This window comes from Embiotoca jacksoni, unplaced genomic scaffold (assembly GCF_022577435.1).
Source record: "Embiotoca jacksoni isolate LCO1_2020_lvr unplaced genomic scaffold, fEmbJac1.0.p SCAF_2, whole genome shotgun sequence".
Classification (NCBI taxonomy): Eukaryota; Metazoa; Chordata; class Actinopteri; family Embiotocidae; genus Embiotoca; species Embiotoca jacksoni.
In genome coordinates, this window is record NW_027185340.1 from 21,100,673 (window position 1) to 21,126,340 (window position 25,668).

Here is a 25,668-nt window from a genome sequence, read left to right on the forward strand (position 1 = left end):
TCACTGAGTTCACTCAGAGCTTCCAGTCTGGTTAACTCAACAGGTAAAAGATTCTACTTCACCAAGGTTACTACTAATGGTTCAAACCTTGGCCTGTTGATGGGGATTCAACTTTCAGTGAAGTTGAAACATTTGGAGGAATTGAAAAAGTTTTGCATAAACTACACATTACAGGAAGATATTTAATATCACTGCAGACCCCCTTGAAAACACGTATATCTACTATCCAAAGAATGTCTGTGGCAATTTTGGTCGCATTTGAATGAATATTTATGGGCAGTGGAGTTATAGGTTGCAGTGAGCCAAAGATTTGTCACAATTCTGTCTAACTCCTGGTAAAACAGATGGTGCAGTGGTTAGCGCCCACTCGCATAACACATCAGATGTATCGTGTCACCATGCCGGATGTATGTGCCACATTTCATGAGGTTTCAAGCATCCTTTAACCTTAAACGTCAACTTCCTGTGCAACGGCAAAATGTCACACTTTGCCGCATCGCCACAGCGACGCCCTTTGACAAGGTCGAACGAACTTCTCAATATATCATCAACCACATGTTTAAGCTATTCTGACCCGACTTTAGGTACATGTGATCAACCAGCTTGACGTAGCATGTGAAAGTATGAAACGTGTAATTTCCAGTTGCCACCAGGGGCGCTATAACTATAAGTGAATATTACCACACAGGTGTCTTCAGGGCCGGACTGTTATCATACCTGTAATGTTTGGAGAAGGTCGGTTCATGTACATCAGAATTACAGCTATTTGTAGTTTCAAGGCGAGACGCTCAAAATGGCCGCCACGTGACGGGCACACCCATCGACGAAAAATTATTCGTTTGATAACTATTAATCCCAAACATGTTAAGAGTGAACTGACTCAATTTCAAGTCGTTCTGACAAAATCCCTCGGAGTTCGTTAAAGTACAACATGTGCGAATCGACTGAATTAAAAATGGCGGACTTCCTGTTGAGTTGACGTAATGGTGCTATGTAACTTTTTTGTACCTCAAGGTGTGATACACATGTCCACCGAATTTCGTGCATGTAGGTAAATGTGGCCACTGGGGCATCTCTTTAGGAGGCGCTAGCGAGCCATTTGGCCACGCCCACTCGCGACTCCACGAGAATACAACATTTTTCGCCGGGAGAGATGTGTGTCCCAACTTTTATGAGTTTTTGAGAATGATAAAGCTTCCAAAAAGGCAATTGATTTGTATGAAGAATAAAGAACGAGAATAATTCCTTGAAGAACAATAGGGCTTTTGCACCTTCGGTGCTTGGGCCCTAACAATGATTGCGTCAAAGCTGCATGCCGACTTTGAGGAAGCAGTTGCCTTAACAGGACTAACATAACATCGGACTGGTGAGTTCTCCGTTTGGAACAATAACAACTGGGAGATCTTAATAACAACAGCAGCAACAACAAGACTGTCTAACAATGATTGCGTCAAAGCTGCACGCCGACTGATGACCCACAGTGTTGCTCAAAACAAGAATATATATTTTTCCTCTGTACAAACAGCACCGTAAACAAAACAAAAACATCAACCCAGAAAACATGTCAAGCATTGTACGAAAATACAAACATGTTCTTCTGTTAGGATCCACAATGTTTAAATTAACTTTATATTGTCCACATACAGTATGTCAATAGGTTGTAACAACAGCATATGTTATCCTAGCCCCCCCCCCCCCCCCCCCCCCCCCTAAAAAAAAAAATGCAATTCATGAACATTTCTGGTTGGGGATTGCTCTATCCAGCGGGGAAGCCCAGGGAACAGCTTTGCATTTCTGCAATACAGCACTATTACGTTGTTTTGTCCCTGATAGATAGAACAATTGATTTCAAGAATATCTAATTGCAACAAAATTTGTGTTAAGAGATTTATGTCAGTTTAAATGCAAGTTACTCTCTAAATACTTTAAAAAAATAATAATAATAGTGTGCAAAAAAAACAATTGTAAGACGTTACTTTTTACTAACAAATCCACTTCCACACTTCGAAAGTCGCTCCTCTTTTAGAAATGAACTCTTAAAAAAAAATCATTAAAAATGATGTTAATATTATTGTGAATGATACTGTATGGCACACGCCTACTGAAACCTAAGATCACTAGATTCTTGCTGCAGCTGAGATACCATCAGCACAAATTTTAAGGTGAATTTTTCTATATTTATAGAAATGTGTCTAGACTTTGTATGTAAATGAAATTTGCAGCAGCAAACTGCTTGGTGAATTGTTTTGGCACAAGCGTTTTGTGTTAAAATACAATATATATTTGAAGGTTGATGGTTTAACAGCATGTTGAAATGCAAAGGAAGGTGAACAGAGAGCAGAGCTGGTGCAATCCAAACATGTTCTTCCTCCTCTTTGTGTGTGCTTTCGCCTCATGGAGGTGGGACAGAGTTGTTGAGTCATTAGCTGAGCTGTATGGTCCAGCCTTCACTCTGCATGCAAGGGTCAGAGGTGAGGTTTCCTCTGTTCGCTTCTGCCGTGCCGTGTAAACTCTGTTATCCTGTCTCCGTCTGTTTGGTGCCTTTGTGTCACTTTCTCTGAGGTGAGTCAATATTTTCTGCTCAGTTTTGCTTATCTGAAAAAATATTTAGTTTTCTTTCCGATTTGTAACTTTTGTAACTGTGGCCACCTATCTATTTAACTTCTGGGAAATACAGAGGATATTCAAGCTTCAAGAAACAAATCGTTCAGCGTTGAAAGTTTGTTCTGTCGGAGAAGTGTGTTGTATTTCTAACCACAAAGAAGACACACTTCCTTTAACACTATATCAGCTATATCACTATATCCCTATATCACCAACTGAAGCCAATAAACATGAGCTATTTTTTAACTAAGTATAGATTACTCTATCAGTATGGTAACTTTGATGATCTTTTTCTCACATTAAATGTACCTAAAATCAGTGGCACGGCATTTAAATCTTAAACTAGAGAAAGACAAGATCATTATGCAAATTAAAAACTTTCAAAATAAAAGAGTGATTGATTTGGATACATTTGGGTTAGTTGCTCAGTGTTGGTGGGAAACCATGCGGTTTTTCTGTTTGCTTCTGTTTTGACCATCAAAGCTGCACAACATTATTGTGGGGGAACTTTCTCACATTCTGCACAAGTAAAGCCAAAGAGCTTTAACAGGTACCTCACACATTATTAAATGACTTGTTTTAAACCACGACAGACTAGATCTGAAACAAAAGGAGGTTTAACACACTGTGTATGTTAGACTTTCAAACTTGTGGATTTATTTAGGACACAATTCTTACCATTTTAGTGATAAACAAGTATTAGAATTACTATTCTCTATTTACTGTCAACTGCATCTCCTGTTCTGGGCTTCTCTTACAGTTACGGTGCATCGCAGTTTGTTAAGGGTCTGACAACTTAGTTGATTGTCATTATCAGACTCTTTCACAATTTTATATTATTGCTTATTTGTATGCATCCTTTTGAATTGAAAATGCAGCCCATAGTTCAGATTTAATCAAATTTAAACACAGTGGAAAAAGCAGATTAAAAGATGAATAATTCTGGCAGCAGTCCCGCAGAGAAGAAAGAACAAGTTCATTACAGAGACATAAACTTTATTTCATATCACACCAAAAACAACATAGTACCAAGTGTGAAACATCACATTCAGTCACGCGAGTCACTCAGAAGGGTAATTCCCATCGTTTTCCCTTTTTAGTGTCAAATTAATCGTGCATTATGATAACCTCCCACAGGCTAAACATCTTCAAGTGAATCATCAATCCTAATTTGAGCATTGAACTGATTGCACTGACTGATTTTAGAGAGCCATTCAAACATTGTATCTGGAGTTTCCTCTCTTAGGAGTGGAAATTTGTCATTTAAATTAGTATATTCCCACAATGTTTTGTCTCTAATCAAGCAGCCTTCTGATACTTAATTTTAAAGATATTTTCTCAGACATGGTTTCAAATAAACTGGTTCAGAGGCAGAATATGAGAATCAGATATACAATGTTCCTCTGCCAGCATGTTTCCTTTTGTCCCAGTTTAACAGTCAAGGGACTCTATTTTCTTCAGACAGAGGAAGCAAAATCTCCAATCACGAACACAAATGTGTGTGATCAGCATTTTTTTTTGCAATCTTTCTGTAAAAAGGCAACAAAACCAAGCACAGCTAGGCCACGGTCGACGCATTGTGAAGGAGAAGCTGAATTAGTAGGAGGAATACAGAATCAGCAAGTTACATGTGTCACTAATGATTTAACAGGTGCTCAGTTGGAGAAAATACAACAAAGGCTTAGTACACAAACTTCAAAAATACAGTAACATATATTGCCCCAAATATGCAGTCAATGGTCGAGTAACCAGGCTGCTCATTGGTGCTGCAGCTGCACTAATATGGGCGTAGCTGGCTACAGTTGATAACAATCAATATAAGCTATAGGGATGTCACGAAAACAGTATTTATGTACCAGTCTTGTCTCTCTATAGAGTTGCAAAAATGCAATTTGAATCAAACCACGTACAAATGCGCTTGTGAAACAGGATTTCTGGCTCTTCACGGTTGCTACTTTCAGTCAAATTCTAATCAGATTGGCACATGAATCGGATTTTGACTGACAGTTTGAACACAGCGTCAGAGTCGTGTCTCGCGATATTCTGCATTCAAATTGGAGGATCAGGGACAAGTTATAGGTGACAAGCCACTTCAATGTCATTTTGAACAAAAGGAGGAAACACCTCAAACTTCTCGATCTCTGCACAGGATTCAAAGCGAGCGATGTTGTCACTGTTGTTGACTAAAGAACTTAGAGCATATAAAGTGAGCTGGTTGCTGCTCATAATAGTTTACCATCATTCCTGCTCAGTTTGTCAAAATTAAATGATGTCCACGCGTGAAGGTTAGCATATTTTCGTTGTCATCTTTTAATCAATAGCATGTTGGTATCGGGAATCGGGAATTTTTTACAGGACTGGCGCTGACTACCAAAGTTCTGGAATTCTGCCATTCATAACATAAATAATGCCACTATACTCAGTAGATCCTTCTGCTCACCAGAGTTGAATAGACATAAAACAACTAAAAATGACCCACAGACATAGATCAACATAAAACCACAGCAAATGATGAACTGTATGTGCTCTGAGAAAAGGACCAAAGTTTAACTGATTCTGACCCGTACTCTGACTGACGCCCTGTTTTAGGGTGTCAGTCATCTGAGCAAGTCGCTGCTTTCATTATAGCTTGCGGGAATGAACTGATTATCTGGGTTTCAATTCCCCAACGTTATCTGGGACCACATCCTCTTCTACTTCTAGAAAACGCGTTTTTTGCTTTGCTTAGCACTTCTACATCACTCTAAGAACATGAGAGGTTTATACTTGAATAAAAAAAAAACAAATCACCTCTAAGTTCACTATGTTTGCTTTTATTACTTTCCTCCTTATCCATTATTCTCAATTTTGAAGATCTTTTGACTATTTTGTGGGTATTTGGATTGTTTTCTAGAATTAGAAACATGAAATACATTAAATTAACTTCATCTATAGTGACAGTAACAGTAAAATATCATTCATTGGACTTTATTTCCTCGATCACCAGCATAACACTGTTGAAGGCAAAAACCCTGACACCATGTGTTTATCAAGCAGATATTTTCTCCCTACACAACCTTGACCTGTCTCACCCAGGCTTCCTTTCTTCAAGAAAATACATTGAAACGATATTTCCAGCAGGTTTTCAGTCCTTCCACCATCTCCTGCCACCACAAACCTGCAGCTTTTGCCTTCTTTGCACTGGAGGAGCAGCGTCCTCTTTTTCTGTGGCTGAATATGAATTTTCTCCAAATCTGACTAGTTCTAAAGTCTCCTCCAAACACCAAACAGATCATAACATGATTACTTATCCGTTTTCACAGGCTACTTCAAAGCCTGTAAACAAAGCTGCTCAGACAATTCTCTAAACCTGCTTTTAGGTTACTGGATAGTTTTTTGGATCACAGAAAGCAAAGTTTCACAGAATGTGGCGGAAGGTGGATCCAGAGGTTCCAAATGTTTTCTACATTTTTTAATTCCAGTAAAAAAAAAAAAATCTTGAAATAAAATCCTCAGATTTAGGTAACTTAACAGTGAATTGCAGGACATTACAGAATGTATCTAAAATTGATCCAGAATCAGATCATTTTTAAAAAAATGTTTTGTACTTCAAGTTCACCTGCAAGTTTCATATTCATCCATAAAGGTGCTACAACAGCCAATCACATAACACTGACTATGGGAAAATGAATGTGACTTTTTATTCCAGAACCTATAGTAACCAAAATATGTATAAAAATGCACAACATCAACAATATCAACACTCTAATCTTGGCAGGTGCGTCCTCTTTTAAAAAACTTTTTTAAACACTTTCCATTGGTTGCTTTCTGCAGTTATGTAGGTTACCAGTAAGGGCGATGTTCAGGTCCGATGAAGATAAAAGACAAGCTGCTTGTAGTTGATGTAGTTAAACAGTCATTTTAGTGTGGTTGTGTGGTACTAATTTGAAGTAAAAGAGAGAAAGTAACAACAAAACATGCTATCTGTCACCAAACCCTCCATAAACAAAAATTAAAAAAACACCAGGAGTCTGAATCAACCCTCCACCCCTTGAGAGCCAGACATTCACATATTTAGACCTCCGGTTGCAAGTGAAAGCATTTACCACACATCCCTGTGACTCACTCACTTCCGTTCACCTCGGCCTCCCATGTGTTGCTCCCACATTTCTGTTCATACCATGATCTGCTGAACCGGCTCAGCTCTTCCCACGCTCCTCTCTGCCTGAGCTTGTTCCACACAGTAACACTAGGTTGCTCTGCAGATCGGATCACTTGACAACATCCAGACACAGAGGTTGAAAGTGAGATTTTTGTTCTTTTTGGGTTCATGGGCAAGACAAAGAAACAAAGCAAGACAACAAAATGTTGCCAGTTAGGCAAACCACAACCCCTGCAGCTCACCACCTTCACTGTGACCCTGTTCAACCACCAGTGCACCTCCATCTGCTCAGTTTAGTTTCAGCAGTAGCTCTTTGTTGTGAGATGGAGAGGTGTGAGTACTGTGGTTTTGATATTTTTCCTGCTGTACTTTTCTCATTGCGGTTGTTCCACACATTTTGGTGCAACTGTTTTCTTGGTAAAGCTTCTGTTTGTCTCAGTACTCTGCTGCTGACAGTAAACAAAATTACAAAGCAACATTTTTCATAATAGGAGCTGATACTGTTATGTTTAATCAAAAGTTGCCAGTTAATTGAAAAATAATTAAGTACCTTCAGATATTACTGCTTTTCACCTTTTGTCCCTTCAGCTTCATATTTTTGAAGTTTCATCCATGCCTGTGTTAGATCTCTAAAATCAAAGATTCTCTGCAAATATCACCGGATTCACCTTGAAACTGTAAAAATTCACACATATTCTAGTTGTTCAAACACTTCCTTAAAGCTAATATGACACGATACAGAACAAAATGCCACAATCAAATACTTCCACCAACTGATCTGTTTGTGTCCATCGTTTTATAAACATTTCCCCAAGCACCGGCTTTTAAAGTCTTTCTATTTGAAGATATTTGGGTCTGAAACACGTTAAATGCACCATTACAAAATTGTAATGTACAGTTAAGATGTCCATGAAGGGTATTTTAGTTCAGCATCCTTAAAAATACAGACATGCTGCAGTGGATGAAACACCTTTCCTAAGATGTGACATGTGTTAGTATGAGAGAAGCACTGTTATCATATTGACTGGTGAGGTCACTATTGTCTTGCAGCTATATTCATCATTGTGAATGCATGTGGTTAGAGATGTGGTTAAATTAGATCAGTCACTATCTGCCGAGAAATCTTTTATCTGAGACCAAGCTAGAACACAACACTACAGCTTCTCATGTTACAGCCAGGTCAGCCATGCTGAACAGTATGAATAATTCAACTTGATACTGAAGGTTTCATTTTGTTTAATTCTATGTATCAACTATCTTAAAACCTGAGTGATTTAATATTAATCGACTTAAAGGTTTTCAGGGAAGTTCTCACCGGCTTCGTGTAGCTCTTTGTCAGGTCGTAACTTCAAGACTAACAATTGATAGTCGATTAAACCATGGTTAAACTTTGTTCTGATACCATTTTCACAACCCTTTGTTTCTCAACACACATCCTTTTTTGATGCTTTTATCTAAAAAAAAGCAAAAAACCAAAAGAGCAAATACTCTCACAACATTTCATCATGATCCTGCAGCAGCAGATGTATGTATCATTTGCATCAGCAGTTTTGTTTTCACTATATTTTTCATGTCTTGTAACTTGTATACTATATTTTGTCTGCTGATTTTGAGTATGTATTGTCTTGTGGCGTATTAGTGAGTCTACCTGATGTGGTGCAAAGGGGCAGACTTTCACTTCAGTCAGAGAGACTGAATTATTGAGTCAGAAAGTTTAGGAAAAAGTCATAACTTGTTGTGTTTCTAAAGTACATTAATTGGCATCAAGCTGCTGATGATGTTGGGGATCTCTCTATTTATTCAAATTCAGCTCAACCTCATTTTGAATCAAATCCAATCATCCACAAACCTATTCAGACCAGCTCTCACCCTCTTTGAGTCCCTTTTGGATTCAAGGATCCAAGATGGTTTTCCTTGGTTTATTTAGGGTCTGGTTTCAGAAAAGTAAAATGAGTGACATCATGGATGAGTTAATTGGTTGTTTTATGTGTCTTCAGGAAATGTGTACTTTTTTGTGTAAATGTTTTTGTAATGTATTCGGATCCATCTGGAAATCTTTATTTATGTGAGTCACTCCTCACCCAACTACGTCTGTGTCCGCTCTCAGCTTCAGTCACACATTTTAATTATAGTCCACCCAGGTGACTGGAAACTTAGTGTGGTAAAGTAAATGATGCTACCAGGTCATCAGTGGTGACCAGTTGGTGAGGTTTAATTCTAATAAGCATGAAGCTTCCTTTTGAATGCTCACCATCAAATATTACAGGTCTTTTTTCCCTATTGGAGCCAACAAATGTTGGGGAAAAAAACCCCGATTCACGACAATATTGTCATTCTTGGTTTTACTTTTTACTTTTTTAAATCATGTTGAGTTCCTAATCAATATTTAATTGTCCATCTATACACTGAGCATGTGTAATAATGGCTAGCAGCATAAAGTTAGCCAGGGAGATAGCTGGTTAGCCTGTTAGCATCACCACATGAACCAGAGAGCTGTTAGTTTGTTTGGAGATATTATGTTTTTAAGATGTTGGACATTTATCAATATTATAGATCGCATTAGATATCGCATCGTCACCCAAACATAATCTTTACAACAATTACTGTAAAAAAAAACAAAAAAAAAAAACATGCCAAGATCCTCCCATTTATGAAAACATCACTTAACAGAAACATCACAACAATCCAAAAGGTCTGCGCCTCCAACCCAACGATCCTCCCACTTGCTCCCACGATCCCCTTCACCTATCCTCCACCTCTCCTGGTACAGCAGCAGTAACTATCGTTTGCTTTTGTTCTGCTTCTCCTTTACTGCCTCTGCTCCGGCCTCCACTCACATATGAGCATCACTGCTGCACCACCTGTCCTGCCGAGTAGGAGATACGGTCACTCACATTGTATTTGGCAACATGTAAATCTTCTTCAAGGTGCAAGACAGTAGAAAGACCCTCCAACTCTCTGTCCATGACCTCATCACAGTAACCTCTCCTCACCACCACTGAAATCACCTCGTTTTATTAATGAGTCTTTCAATCTTATCGGAGCAAAGCTGCCTGTTGCTGTGGCTGTTTTTCAGCAGTATTTTCATTTTTCTTGTTTGTGGCATGTGTTCATCTCTAAATGTTGTGTATGTGTGTTTTTCAGCCATGGGCCTGAGTTCAACACTGCAGAGCCTTCTGTTTTTCCTCGGCCTACATGGGATCTGTAGAGCATTCGTACAAGGTGAGCTCACATATAAATACACGAACAGATATACGTACATATGTACATACACACAGACACTCACAGGGAATACAATTTAGAAGTGTTTCCTGAGTATTTTATTTCACATGTTTTTGCCAAGTCTAACTCTAACATCTGCTTCCAGTCAGCAAAAAAAACACTTTGTTGCCCTCTTGTGACCAAAAGGTGTAACTGCAGTAACTTGTGTAACTGGCAGTGTTTAGTGATCATGACGCAAGCTCTGCTGGAATCCCACACTGATCAACCACTGCTCTTGGGAAACTATAATTTAGGAAATAAAATCCAAGTTGAAATGAATCAAGCTTCTGATGAGAAAGAAAGTTGCCTTCATTGTTTTTGGCTAACAGACCGAGAAAAATACACAAAGGGGCAGTCAAACTCTGACGTACTGATCAAGTGAGTCAGTGGGGAAATGATGTAGCGTTGGACACTGAACCACAACAATGATGCAACCACCCCACAAAAGATCAACATGTTCTGCTGCACATAATGGCTACTGCACGCTGGCACGAGCAGTTGTATTTACGGTAATGTGCCAAATAATTCAATTCAATTTTATTTATATAGCGCCAAATCACAACACAGGTTATTTCATGGCACTTAACACATTAAAGTCCTTATAGTGGAACTTTACAACATTATACAGAGAAACCCAACAATACAACAATTCCCAAATAAGCTAGGAGGGAAAAAAAAACCCTCCTCTTTAAGGGAGAAAAACCTCCAACAGAGGGAAGAAAAAACTCCTTCTTAACAGGAAGGAACCTCCAACAGAGGGAAGAAAAAACTCCTTCTTAACAGGAAAAAACCTCCAACAGAGGGAAGAAAAAACTCCCTCTTAACAGGAAGAAACCTACAACAGAGGGGAAGAAAAAACTCCCTCTTAACAGGAAAAAACCTCCAACAGAGGGAAGAAAAAACTCCCTCTTAACAGGAAGAAACCTCCAACAGAGGGAAGAAAAAACTCCTTCTTAACAGGAAAAAACCTCCAACAGAGGGAAGAAAAAACTCCCTCTTAACAGGAAGAAACCTCCAACAGAGGGAAGGAAAAACTCCCTCTTAACAGGAAGAAACCTCCAACAGAACCAGGCTCAGGAAATAACAAAAATAAAATACAGACATGTATAAATTAGACACATGATGTATAAAATGACAAACAAAAAGTCTGTTCTTCATCACATCACAAAAACAATGAATAAAGAGGGAGGCAGGAGCCACTGCTGCTGGGTAATGTTAGCACTAGAGGCTGTTAGCGGCTTGGGACCACAGACTTTGACCCTTTGTAAACTCAGAGATGGTCATGTTTGTTGCATTTCTTATATTGAGCACAGGTTTGCCTTGGGAACGTCACTTATTTCACAATTACAGATGTTGTGTGACTTTTTTGATCCACTATGTCCTCATCTGGTGTTGACAGTTGGCAGACTGTCCTGTCCATCACTCACATGTACTTTTCCATTGTAACTCTGTTGCTATAGCCTGCCAGGGTGACTGTGCAGATGAGGAAGACCCAAATCCCTAACACATACATTTAGCTAAATTACTCATCAGTTTATTTGCAGTTTATTTATTGACAGATTTTCTTTCTTAAAAATGATTCAACATATTATATCACACAGCCCTGCTTTAAAGTAAAAGTATGTAAAGCACATCAAGTTTATGTGTACTAAAATGTGGTATAAGTTCAAGTTTGACATTGACAAGTTTGCTCTGAGCTCTAAGAGCACTGAACAGCTGAATAAGTGTTCACCTCCCTTCTCCACTGATGTGTGTGCTGCAGAGAACTGTACCAACTACAAGCTGCAGTTTGAGAGGGTTTTCTCTGTTCCTGGGGATGTGGCTATGCTGAATACCACCCTGGTGTCTCCGGACGTCTTCAACTTCAGAACTGTCCCATTCAACATCACCTGGTACAACTCAAAGACAGGCCAAGAAATGAGCAACCAGACTGGTCGAATCCTGGTACGCATGGAGACCCTGTGGATTCTTAACGTAACGCTGGACGACGATGGGGAATATGTGAGCGTACTGAGGTATGAGTGCATCAGTAGAAAGAGAAATGTCAGGAAAAACCTGTCTAACTGCCTCCTTTTTACTAATGGTCATTCTGAGACTATTTGTGGGTCAAAAGCGCAAAATAATGAAGTGATGAGTTAGTCGCTCTCTTTGCAATGTTCTTGTAGCAAATAGTGCAAAAAATAAGCAGTTCATCTCAACATTGTTAGTTTACCATAAAATGGGGTTTATGTATATGACAATATTGGAAAGCATACCTTAATTTCTGAATACCATACCATACCTAAACACCAATATAATAAGCTTAGAGCTGTACATTACTGTAGTTTTCTGCTCTTAAGAAAGAAAGTAAATAAAGCTGCTCTCACTAATTCTGTGTCAGGTGGAATAAAAGGTAAGAAATAGTAATACACGAAAACTAGCATGAATAAAAGGGTTGGGGTGATGGCTGATGGCCGACAGGAGTCGGCATCGGCACCCTCCCGTCCCCGCCATTGGATCCACAAAGACATTGGGGTGCATCCAACAACTTTGCTTGCAGACATTTGCCTGCAAAGAAATACTCAAAGTATTTTCTGACTTTTTCAGCCATTTTAGGGTCCTAAATCTATCTGAAATGACTCTGGGGGAAAGAGGCTAAGCAAACACAAGCGTCTCAAATGACCACTTGTGATTGAATCTGACTTACTTCCTATATGCAAATTAACATGTACATTATGTAAATAATTATGTGAACTTGTACATTAATGCAGGAGAGGAGTCGAAGCAACATGTTAAAGCATCATTTAACAAACTAAAACATATTTGCTCATTCAAGCCTCATTTTAATCAATTGTCAATTAAAAATGTATGACATATTTCACATTTGTAAATGTCTGGACAATCAAGTATGTAATTCAAAACGCTATGAGCCTTGACCCAATCACGTAGGTTCAGAGTCAGATTATTTAATTACTCCAGTTTATATTTGCACCTTTCATTATTCATTAAATTTCTCCTTAATTTTCCAACAGAACTTCTTCTCGGTGCTACAGACAGGCCACCAAACTAATAGTGGATCTTCCAGTTGCTGGAGAGTGCGGGAGGCCAAGGAAAGCTAGTCAGGACCTTACACATGGAGTCTCTGACATGCTTAACTGCCCTCTTAACAACTACATCAGCAAACTGGACAGCTACAACGTCACTTCCTCCCTCAAGTGGTACAGAGTGAGTTTTGGGAAATTCTTGGTGAGCCCTGACATAAAACACTGATTAACCTACTGAGTTTGTCCCAGATGATGCAAATGACTTGTGTTGGACCAGATCTCTTAACAGTTAAACAATCTGTGGACAAGTGCCAGTTCTGCTTGAAAACAGTTTGCACCAATATACACCATACTGTATATGCGAATGGTGCGCAGCACCGTGACGTTGGCAGAGCACAGTGAACCTGTACCCTTTGTGAGCAAGAACTCCAAGTTTCTTTGCTTGATCAAAATCAGCACGTGAGTTCCACATGGTTTTGCAGTGGTTCGGGTGTACCAGCGATTTCTTTACATACCTGAAACTTAAGCAGAGGGTATATCAAAGTTTGTGTCAAACTCTGGAAATTGACAACGGAGATCCTTAAAATGTTTCAGGGACTCTACAACAATGAAGCGATGAGCCTGGGAAGGTGTTTTGAGTGACTGAGCAGGTGGGTATTTATTTGACTGTCCACACTGAGGTCTACTGGGAAGTTCTGAGGCATCTGAGGGAAAAGATTAAGTGCAACAGACCTGAGTTGTGGTGCAATGATGCACTCAGAGCACTTCTTATAAAACCATGTGGATTCAATCAAGTGACAAAACTTGGAGTACTTGCTCACGAAAGGTTTAGCTTCTCTCCTCTGTGAACGTTTGCACGCAACAGCTGCAGTCAGGCTCACTTGTTTTGTCGGAAATGTGTTTACTTTCCTGACAAAACCTGGATATTCTGTTGAACAAATGGGATCCAGTGGCATTAAACTTACCAACTGCTCTCATCGGGCTACTCCTTTAACCATGTAGCTGACCATTAGCATAAATAGATAGTTGTTTTTTTTTAGTTGTTTTTTTTACCTATTATGATTATGAAAAGCCTGACTATCATGTTTCCTTTACCCCTTTAGGGTTGTGACCCCATAGTGGATGGGGATGACGGGTATATCTACAGGGATAAGACCAAACTGACGTTTAAGACAGTGCAATCTTATAACAACTGCTCCTATACGTGTACTTTGACATTCACACTTGGTGGCATCACAGGATCCCTGTCGGAGACCATTACCGCAGTCGTCAGAGGTTAGAACAGAAATGAATGTTTGCATAACATTTCACACTTCACACAGTTGTCTGCAACATAAGAGTGATTTCTACATTGGAATACACATTTCTAAACAATGCTTTTTAATGCTGTCTTTTCAGACGAGTGGTCTTTGGTTCCACAAGTGCACGAGCCTGCCAATGAAATAATCAAGGCACAGAAGGGTAAGTCCATTCAAGTAACATCTTCTGAGAAATATGGTGTTGTGCAGTATAAATGTTTATTGTTAAAACGGACACCAATGTGGACATACTGCAGGGTGAGTAAATAAAAATGTCTTTTTTTAGGGATAAACTTTCTAACATTAACTGTGCTGTTCTATTGTTAACGTGGTGACCATCAAATCAGAGAATAAAATGATTGTAGCTCTGTTAAGTTTACAGAGTGTTATTATACTTTTATTAATCACCCATTAATTCACTGACACCAGATAAACTATCAAACTCCTGCTTGTTTTATTGAAAGGGGACTTTCTAGATTGCCAAGTTACATTTTTTCACTTAATATGAAATATATCATTATATCAAAATTGTGATATGAGCCTAGATATCTTAGGATGTGGATTTCGTAGTATTGTGATATGGCATAACAATAAAAGTGATTCATTTTCTGAACTTGAAACTGGTATTACATTTGGTAACTAATCAGATTTTGGGATCTTCGGTGATATTCCTACCTTAAACCTCACCATCTCAGTCCTCATATCTAAACATAACCAATAATGCAACAGATAGAATGTGTTTGTTCACCAAATAACTTGAATGAATGAAATGAAAACAAGTCACAGGGGATGTTAGCATCTGCCTATAGCCTGCTGCTTGTAAGGCGGTTAGTTTACATTGGGAAATTGCAGTATGTACCAACAGTTTGCATGTGAGGCATTAAGGGAAACTGTAAATTGTAGCAACAGAAGATTACCTTGGTTACACTCTCCCGTCTACCCGGCATGAGTTTCTGCATGCACGTAAGTTACATGCTGCAGCAACTACCACCACAAGTAAATTCCCAACCTGTAGAATACTCTGACCACAGAGCTATTTTTGGTGTGAATGCTTGCTAAGGTTTAAGGCATGCATCAATTTGTAATCTAAATAAAACTTAGGTCAATAGATTAACAGAAATAGTTTCATGAAGTAAATTTTATTATTGTTTGTGCATGTATTCAGGGTCCAGTTTCAGGAAGAGGTGCCGGGTGTTTGTCCCGGGGTTTAATAAGACCGACGTTTATGTCCGTTGGTTGGTCAGAGATGATTTCATTAACCCCTCTGACCGGGTCAACATAGAAAAACGGTGAGCACTCCAACTTGTGGAAGTTTTTTGTTTTATCTGCCGCTTTTACAATAAAGGAGAAAGTTGATGTATACTTTTGAGGCTGCTGTTTTAACCATCTTCACTTTTTGCTCATTTCATTATCCTCAACAGTTCCTGGGACCAGGATGTTCCTAAGAAAGGTGTGTGGAAAGAGCAGCTGTTGACGTTTTCTGAGCTGAGGGAGGAGGATTTCAACATGAGCTACTTCTGTCGAGTCTACAGTGCCCGGGGCTCTCCACAGGGGTATTTTACTCTGCTACCAAAAGGTAAAACAGTGTAAACCTCCCAAATGAAAATCTTAAACATCATTTTCGTTACTTTGGGCTGCCAAAGCATGTGTTTAGTAGCCATGTTGGACATTTTTTTATTCGATTTTCCAGAGATCAAGTTGACACCTCATATTGTTGCATCCAATTAAGAGTCCAAAACCCTTAGATACTCAGTTTACTATCCCAGAAGAAGAAGAAAAAAAAAGTGAAGTATGCCCATTTAAGAGAGAAATTGCTTCCCATCAGGTTTCTACCAATCAGTTAGGTGTCAAACCTTCGTGATAATCTCCTTTGGGCATACAACTTTAAACCTTTAAAGTGAATTTTGCAATTCCAGCTATTACACTTCATGTGTTTTTATGTATGCATCTCATCATTACTTTAAGTACTTGCTTGTATACATTTTCAATCTGTCAGTGAAGTTCAAATCAAACTTCTTTCCTGGTAGAAAGATGACCAATTGAGGGAATCTGTTAATCCTCCCAACTCAGTAAAGGTAGTTACACTGGAGGCAAGAATTTGATGATGACAAAGTGACAAAGTCATACTTGCAGGTGTTTTAAGCTTACCAGCCCATGCACAACCATTGCAAAAGATAGGGCTGTTAAAGAGTTGTCAAAAAGTGAATAAAAGTTTCAATTTTTACAAAGCATTTGTGTACGTAATACATGTTTCACAGCTAGATGTGTGCACATGTGTAAAGAGTAACTTTTTTGACACTTGGAAATAGAATGAATTGGGCGCCAATGCCTCCATGGTGGAGATACAATCTGAAATTTTATGTCTGATGTGTGTGTTGTTTATCTCTACAGATCCAAACACCATACTTCCCATCGGGTCTGTGTTTGGTAGTGTGATGGTTCTCTTTCTCATCAGTGTCGCCATCTACCAAATCTTTAAGATTGACATCGTGCTGTGGTTCAGGAGAGCATTTCAGGTCCTCTATTCAAATAAAGGTAAGACTTCACAAAACGTGTGTATTTAGTAATGTGATCTATATTTTATGCAGTATGCAATGTAATCATGAATAATATCAACTCACAAAAAAAAAAAAAGTTAAGAGGGAGTTTTTCCTTCCCTCTGTTGGAGGTTTTTCTCCCTTAAAAAGGAGTTCCCCCCCCCTCCTAGCTTATGTGGGAATTGTTGAATTGTTGGGTTTCTCTGTACAATATTGTAAAGCCCGTTGACATTAAGTCTTCAAAAAGCCGCCTTGACTAAATCAAGAAAGAAATAAAAATTGTGGGCAGAAAAAACAAAGAAAAGAGAATAGAAGTTTTGCCCCTGATGTTTGATATGTGGGAAACAGCACAACAAAGAATGGATCAACACGTAGTCGCAGACACCAAAAAGCAAAAGAGAAGTCTCTCGCCTTAAGGAGAGAGTTGATCATTAGTTGATCATTTTTTTTTATAATTAACATATTAATCCTTCGGTCTATAAAACATCAGAAAACAGTGAAAAATTATATGATAACAATTTCCTAAAGTCTGACCTCTTTAAATGTCTAGTTTTGTGTGACCAACAGTCCTATACTCTCAGATGTGATTATAAATTCCTGGGGTTTACTTGACTCTAGGGGACTCTGTCAACAGGTGGCTATATGGCTCTAGCTATCTTGAAGTGAATTCAGTGTATGAGTCAGGTGAAGCCACAGGATCTGATGCAACTATGTGCAGATTCAGTTTGGTTTGTTTGTCTTATTGCTGGGTTACTAACAGTAGCTAGCCACCTGTCTGGAAACATCAGCCTGTCTCGTCAAGAGCACATCAATTAAATCAGAAGACTAATCTCTGAAACTGATTATTAAAGACGATGGTTGTTCTCTATTAGGGCTAGCTAAAGGATCTTGCTTAAATTGTTTTGGTCTTGTTGTCTTCTGTTGGGTAAAAAACCTTGCCTAGAAGGATTTACCACCTATTGAGTTCTTTTTTTTTTCCTGTCAGAGTTGGATGGGAAGCTCTATGATGCCTATGTAGCGTACCCACAGCCCTATGCCTTCGGATTCAGCAAGGAAGTGGAGGCGTTTGCTCTTCACACACTACCTCAAGTGTTGGAAAAGGCCTGCGACTACAAACTCTTCATAGCCGGCCGTGACTGCCTGCCTGGGCAGGGTAAGTTACCTACAAGGTGGAAATAGCACTGCAGTATTACTTGTCTCATATAAGGGGCTCAGACCCACTGGTCAAGAACCAGAGTTTAAATCACAGTGTTGGACTTTCACTGCATACAAGTTTGGGCATGTCACGAATTACACATTTTGTTGATTTTTGATATGAAAAGAAGGAAATGCCTTTCTTCTAAAGTTAATGCACTTTCTATTCTTGATTTCCGGATTTTTTTCCCGACACATCCTTGCAGATGAACATTTTTAAACTGCCACACTACAGGTCTACACACACATCATCAGTGTTGTTCGAGTCAGTGGTTATAAGGGCCTATAAGGTAATAAGATTCTGCTTGCATTTCTTGAAGTAGGTGAGGGTTGCTTTTGAAGAATGTTTTGAGTCATTGGGCCTCATTCACCAATATCTTCTTAAGAATTTTCTTTAATTTGTTCTGAAGAATTTTCCCAAGAAAAAGTCTACGTCAGATTATTTGTTTGCACCTGTGTTCTTGTCTCGATGAATCCCACGGTCCTCGTAAATTGAAAGCTCGTGCCAGTTGTTTTAATTAGCATAAGGTGCACATGGAGTCACAGAAAGTGAGGGAGAAGAGAAAAGTTGAGAGAAACATAAATAATGCTGGTGGGGCAGCGGATAATTTAGAACCATGAAAACTTGTAAGGTAATGCAAATAATTATATGAATTATGAAGAAATATCATTGTAGATGAAATACTGTAATATCATACAACCGTTGAATTGAAGAAAACACATTAACCAATTAGTTGGCACAAACATTTCAGCACTCACAGGTGCTTAAGACTGCTCTTGAGTGTGTCAATTTTGTTCTTACCTAAGAAATAATCTCAAATAAGAAAACATTGGTGAATGCCAGAATCTTCCTAAAAAAATTTAAAAACTAAAATGTGTCACACTAGCAGGCTAAATAGTTGACAAGGTATTTTTTTTTTTAAATTTAAATATTCTTCCTTATATTGTTGACACATTTCTTTTGTAAAGACTTAAGTTTACCTTTATCATACAGCACTTGTTTCCAAAATGACTCTGGCTTATGCTGATTTTGCTTTGCATACTTAACACGTTGATGTTTGGTTGGGTTTTTTAGGTTTTACAAGTAAAAAGGTGCCCTAACTTGTACACTTGCCTCAATTACTGTATATTTTTTTTTCTTTTTTAAACAGTGTATTAGCATTTGAAGAAAGGGACGCTAGAATTGTATGTACAACTGTAAGGTACCCTTGATTTATAGCTGCACTGGGGCTCAATACTTATTAACTTTTTTTTTCTTGTCCATGTATCTCTTTGTTTTCACCTGCAGCAATAGTGGACTCGGTGGAAGAGAACATGCAAGCCTGTCGCCGGCTCCTTCTGCTCTACACCGCCTCCACTTTCAGCAGCAAAAGACACACAAGCAGCACCAGTAGTAACAATAACAACATCTCTAAGAGCAGTGACAGCAATGATAAAAGTGAAAGTAAGACCAGAGACAGCAGTTGTGATAGTAATGATGAAGTCTATCCAGACACAAGGCAGCAGCTGGAGTGTGTGGCAGCCATGCACAGAGCGCTACTGGAAGGATCTCTCAAGGTGAGAAAGCCAACCTGTTGATGCACATTATTGACAGTAGATTCAATTTTTAACATAATAAGCTACAACTACAAAATATCTTCCAAAGGGAGAAGCACGCAACAAACAGCTGTTTTTCAGAAAACTAATAGAAACTACCCGCTCAGCACCAAACAGCAAACAAAGTTAGCACCTAGATGATGATGGTAGTGTCCCGTCCAGCAGAGGAAAAGTCCAAACCATGGCTAATACAAGAGTGAATATTGACCTTAAATTCAACAGGTTGAAAGAAATGGAATCAATTCATGCTCCTGGTTAGGAATGCATGGACCCCTGGGTTATGAAAAAACAAAACAAGAGCACAGTTTAAGTTTCTGCTTATCGCCATCGGTGTTCCAACAGAGGAGAACATGGAGATCCTTGAAACTTTAACTTTAAGTGGGACAAATTTTGGAGTTTTTTTTTAATAGAAAATGTGACATAAAAACAGATATGGCATGTTTTACATAACCTTAGTTAAAGTAGTTTACTTATTTTGCCCAGCGAATCAATACAGAGGCAGACGGCCATCACGATAAAAGTAGGCATAATAATACTGTGTTAATTCCACTACAGGAGAAACTTGATGTTCTCTGCAATTAGGTGGAAGACAAATGTGCATATAATAGTTCTGATTGTAGAAAAGGATCAAAAGAGTTCACCCAGTGAATGCTGGATGTGCAAAAATAAACTACTTCAAGATACTAATTCTTAGAATCTCTTGGGACATCTGTAATATGAACCGTAGACAAAGAGGCAACAAGATGTCAGCTTACCATTGAGTTGTAAAAGAAACTTACAAACTGAATGCGCATGCCAACATCAGAGTTAACTTCCTCAGAAAACAACTTGTTCAATCTCTGACGAACCTTCATGATCAAAATGCTCTACAAGGGTCCCTGGTTCTAATCCAAGTCCTGCTTCACAGGTGGTTCTGGTCGAGTTGGAAGAGATCACTCCAGCTCAGCTGGCTCTCTTCCCAGAGTCAGTGCGTCACCTGAGGAAGAAGCAAGGTGCCGTGTGCTGGTGGAAGAACCAGAAGACGAAGCAAAGGTGGTGGATGTGTATGAAGAGGAGAGAAGATGAGGAGAAAGGTGGAAAGGACTCACAGTTGTCGGCATCCCTCTCCCCTTCCTCCAGGTTTTGGAAGGAAATGAGGTATCATATGCCGGTCAGGGGCAAGAGAATGGTGTATCCTGAGAAAACTGCCCTGCTGAGCTTATGATGAAGGTTTCAATGCACAGACAATTCAAGAACCGATTCAAGGTTACAGAACAGGTGCAAGCAAAGGTACTCTTACTAGAAATATCGCCTAAGAGGTTTTTACCATCTAAATGGCCATAATTGTACGAAGCATAGCATGTGTTGCAATCAAAGTTACTGATCAAGAAAAGGTGGAACATCTTTTGCTCTGAGACTTAACGACAGCAGCTCGTAAGGTCATCACATTGTCTGGGCTATCTACAATTTCCCTGCAATAGTGTGAACTGGTGCCATTTCTTGACAGGCGGAGACTAAAGAATAATGTGGACTGAACAAACCAAGTGATCGTGTATGTCAGAACAATGTACATATGTATGATACAATTTGTAAATATGTAACATTTTTACACATTTCTACAGTTTTATAAAAAGTTTGTCTGCAAACTGTGAAGTTTTTGTTAAATGTGTTGCCATTATTTTCTGTTAATGAAAAGCCAAAAGGGAAGCATTTATAAAAGATGCATAAATGTGTGCGTGTTATTTCTAAAGGAACGAAGCACATGGATAGATCAAAATGAGACAACAACCTATTGTGCTTCACTTTCTGTTCATAGCAGCATGTAAAACAAAGGAAATGGTGAACCATAGGCTTTTTTCATTTTAGACTTGATTGTCCTTTCTCATTAAAAAAAACATTACTACAGTGGGTCTACTGATTTAGCATGTTTCATCACATAACCTATACATTTTATCTGTGTTTTAATTACACTGCAATATGAAATTGTCACTTTCATTTCTGAAATGAGGTCTTTAGGCTTTTATTTGAACCAAAGCTCTAGTTTACTGTGGAGGAATCATTGTACCGCCCCTACACTACAAAGCAAGAGGTTCTTTTTATATGTTGAGTGGAAACCTCATGCAGGGTTAGTGGAACAGCAGCAAACGCAAACAAGACAGGTGGAGGGAAAACCCAGCAGCTCGTCAGAGGTTCAGTGCTGGTAACAAGCAGCTCGTTTTAAGTCTTAACGCTCAGCCTGGTAAGTTCAAATTATCATCGAAACTACAGTTGCAGTCTGTTCTTTTAGATTGTGAACAAAGAGGGGATTTACAATGTACTGTATGTTATAGTTCATGGTGAGTTTAGATAATGGTTTATGATCATCAGTACAACAGTATACCTATCGCATCCCAGTCTATACTTGATGCTTGTGTCTGTGACTTTAACAACAATAGTTTCATATTGACTGAAATTGTTTTTATAGTTGTTTTTATGTACTGTGTATCTCTAATGTCAGACAATATTACTGTAGATCTTTTCTGCTTTTTGGTACTCACTATCTATTTATTAGCTATTCATTAGAATTTAAAGCAAATTATTTCTAAATCCATTTTGGTCTCAACATTTATTTCATCTATTTTTTCATTATAGGTAGACAGAGTGACGTTCTCAGAAGCTTCGCTGCTTTGTGGGGTTATCACTCACAGCAAGGCACATTTTTAAAGGATATCTGAGTGAACTGTCAAATGACGTAAAGGACAAACAAAACTCTTATTCCATATTGGCCAAAACAATTTTAGTACACGATTGTTTCTCATTAATTATACATGACTCAAAAAAGAAGTCTTTGAAGGTGCCGGGTTTAACATGCAATGACAGGACTGCTCTCACTGAAGACCATAAACCTTTCTTAGCACTGATAACAGCCACGGTGGTGAAATACAGTAAAATGAACGGCTTATTCATTTCAAATCTTTGCACCAAGTTTGCAATCATAATTGTTTATATACCTAATCAATGATGTTAAGTCTAGAATAGATCAAAATAGGCATTACAGTTGTTTTTTTTATACAAGGGGACAAGTGCTGCAAATGACCTTGTCTATAAATGCCCTGATATGTCACCTCAGTCCAGTCCTGTTAAGATTGTAAAACTACTAAAGACTTATTCACAACCTGTTAAGTGTTAATAAGTTATTCATCAATTATTATATAATGTATGTGGCACCTTTTTGTACTTCTTGATTTGTAAACCATCTGTGCCTTTAAAAAAAATCCCATGCTATGTCTTCTCCAGGATAAAAACATAAACACCAAAATAATACTCACCCTATCATACTGCAAGTTTATAATGAAAGTATAATTATGAGTAACAGTCAGATTATATGTTAATTAAGATCAAAAGAGAGATAGAAATTAAGACTGCTTGCTCCTTTATGTGTTTGACCAATTGCAAAGAAACGCCAATCAGTGGAACTTCCTGGGACTTTATTGGGAGTGTTTTGTCCGTGACTTCTTTGTGTCAGTCGTGCAAGCGGAATCTGTCACTTCCCTTTAAGGGAAGTTGTTCAAAAGCCTCTCGGGAAATGTTTCAAGAAACCTTATTCATTGCAGAGAGTTAGTTTGGCTGACAACATGAGCCATGTTGCGGAAATGCCAGAGGACTTTAATGAAATGTAACCTGTCCACTCCCACAGAAGAGAACTATGGCGGCAGCAGGCTGGGTGTGCTTGCTGAATACACTGCTGTCTCTGGCACTGGCTGTGGCAAACAGTGAGTATTGATCATCATAATTCTTATGAGCGCTTTGCAGACTAAGAAAAGCTTCAGCTGCTTGGAATAACTTCTGAAACTAAGCTCTGTCTGCTTTACAGAACATTTATGAAATAATGCCGTTGTTCAATTAGCTGTTTTCAGTATTTGCTGACTCTTACTTTTGAGTAGTTTCAGTTTCCTTATTCTTCCAGTCAAGGAATAAACAGTGCAGTCTAGGTGTTAGGAAACAAATACTACCTTTGGATAAAGACATAGTAAATGTGAAGCTCAAAACCATGAACCATTTAGAAAGTTTATAAGACAGGAACATGTATTCCTTATTTGTTAAACAATAAACAAAGTTAAAACTAGTGGCTTGTGTTGCAACATTGCTTTTGTTGCACATGAACTGTTTAACAGGCGCTTGATAAACCTGCTTGATAAACCTGCTTGATAAACCTGCTTAATAAACCTACTGCATAAACCTGCTTAATAAACCTGCTGCATAAACCTGCTGCATAAACCTGATTGAGCAACGCTTGATTGGATTTTTCATAACAAACTGTTTATGACATGAACATTTTGAGTTTCCTCAAATGTATGACGCACCAGAATATTTTCAAATATCTTTAAAAAAAATATGGTAACCTAAAAACTGAAAGAAGAACACCACAAATAATTAAATAATCTATGAACAACATAAATATGTTGATAACTTAACTCTGAATAAAAGAAAACAAAACAGAACTCTCAGCCAGTTCATTTTCATAGGTTGGTTGGAAAAAATAGGATGTACTTCCAGACATTAAGTCATCCTTATATTTCTAGAGAACTGCAGGGGTATTAAAATATGTACAAACAGTTTAGGGTCCTAATGACTTTTCATATGCAAGTCAAATTTCAAATTCTTGGACATCATACTGTATTCACAGAGATATGGTAATGTGATGAGGTATCAAATATGGGATCAAGACAAAGGTCTAGAAAGCACAGAACAAGATAGTATTCATCAGAGTTATGTTAGTGTAGTTAGTCAAGGCACTTGAATACTAATGATAATAATTAACTGATGGCAAAGTGGTCAATGAGAAACACGTTAAACTGAACCAACAAGTTAAAAGGGACAGATTCACATTAAAAAAAAAAACCTTATAGTGATAATTGAAGATTACAACAACACAATATGATAGTTTAGGGATCCTGCAATTCCAATGTGAGACATGAGCCATGTTATTTCTGATGAGACGGATTTGCACTCACTATTTGCCCAAAATTGTGCCTCGGAGTGAATGAAGACAGCAGAACAGCTGCATGGTCCTCAGCAGTATTCAATAAGAGAGAGCTCTGAATGCAGGTGTAGGTCAAACTAAAGGTTGAGGCTGCTTCAGCAATCGCACAGTGATGTGGCCAACAAATTATATGAACACAGTCCAGAGAGAAATAGAAAGCCACGTGAGTTCACATAGTTAGGATTAGGCTAAAAAGACCGTTTCCATTCTGCATCACCGATGGATTTTAACCTACTTTTTCAAGGTAGCGTCGATGTCCATCATAAGTACAAGACATTCATTACCACTTCTAACATCAGCTTTGTGTTATTTCATAGTGAAATCTGCTGCTTGTTTTGTAATATCAGAGTGCTCCACTGTGCTGCTGTTAACATTTTGTTGAGAACCGTGTCGCTGATAATAATAGATATAATTATAAGAGATAGATGAAGATAATAGCTATTCTTGTGGGCATCAACCGAAAATATTAGTTAGACCCAGTATTAAAGCAACATGTGTGTCCTTGTCCCTGCTCATATTAACATCAATAGACACAATGTTAATAGGAAGATCTAAAAACAAACCCTGTACAGGTAAAGTTAGACTTCTGGCTAGGTGAGCAGTAGAAAGCAGGCCTCACTTACCGTAATCATCTCATGACATAAAAAGATTTTTAACAGATGCCACTGTTCAACACTTTGTAAGGTCAGCGGGTTCTTTTAACCTGCCTCCCCTGCTGAGTAAATAGGTCAAACACAGCAAACATTTACATTCACGCTTTTATGGTTGAGTCTTACGAATGCATTGTTAAAAATATACAATCATCCTCATCCTTTAAGGCCGGCATCTGTTGAGTACAATGTTCTTTGTGACGCCCCAAAATCGAAGAACAATACTATAGCAACCATTTTTTGCCAAAACATTTTGAGAAATACATTCATTTGGTTTCTTGTGGAGAGTTAGATGTGATTATTGTCCACTTATCTGAACATACAGACCAGAAGCAGAGGAAAACTACCTGTCCAATTTTTTT

General features: G+C 38.4%; 1 protein-coding gene across 2 annotated transcripts; it reads left to right on the plus strand.

Moving 5' to 3' along the window:
* Window positions 1–2,470: 2,470 nt before the first annotated feature.
* LOC138201480 (interleukin-1 receptor type 1-like) lies at window positions 2,471–21,538 on the plus strand. 2 transcript variants are annotated; one of them, XM_069155014.1, is made up of 12 exons: window positions 2,471–2,562; window positions 9,890–9,967; window positions 11,769–12,021; window positions 13,018–13,231; window positions 14,133–14,304; window positions 14,428–14,490; window positions 15,493–15,616; window positions 15,749–15,903; window positions 16,719–16,862; window positions 17,850–18,017; window positions 19,347–19,615; window positions 20,562–21,538. In XM_069155014.1, the coding sequence occupies exons 2-12, from the start codon at window positions 9,892–9,894 to the stop codon at window positions 20,856–20,858; spliced, it is 1,935 nt and encodes a 644-aa protein (XP_069011115.1). In that variant the 5' UTR covers window positions 2,471–2,562; window positions 9,890–9,891; the 3' UTR covers window positions 20,859–21,538. The 2 variants fall into 2 exon arrangements, with proteins under 2 accessions (XP_069011115.1, XP_069011116.1); XM_069155015.1 differs by having other exon boundaries at window positions 13,018–13,210.
* The last annotated feature ends 4,130 nt before the right edge of the window (window positions 21,539–25,668 follow it).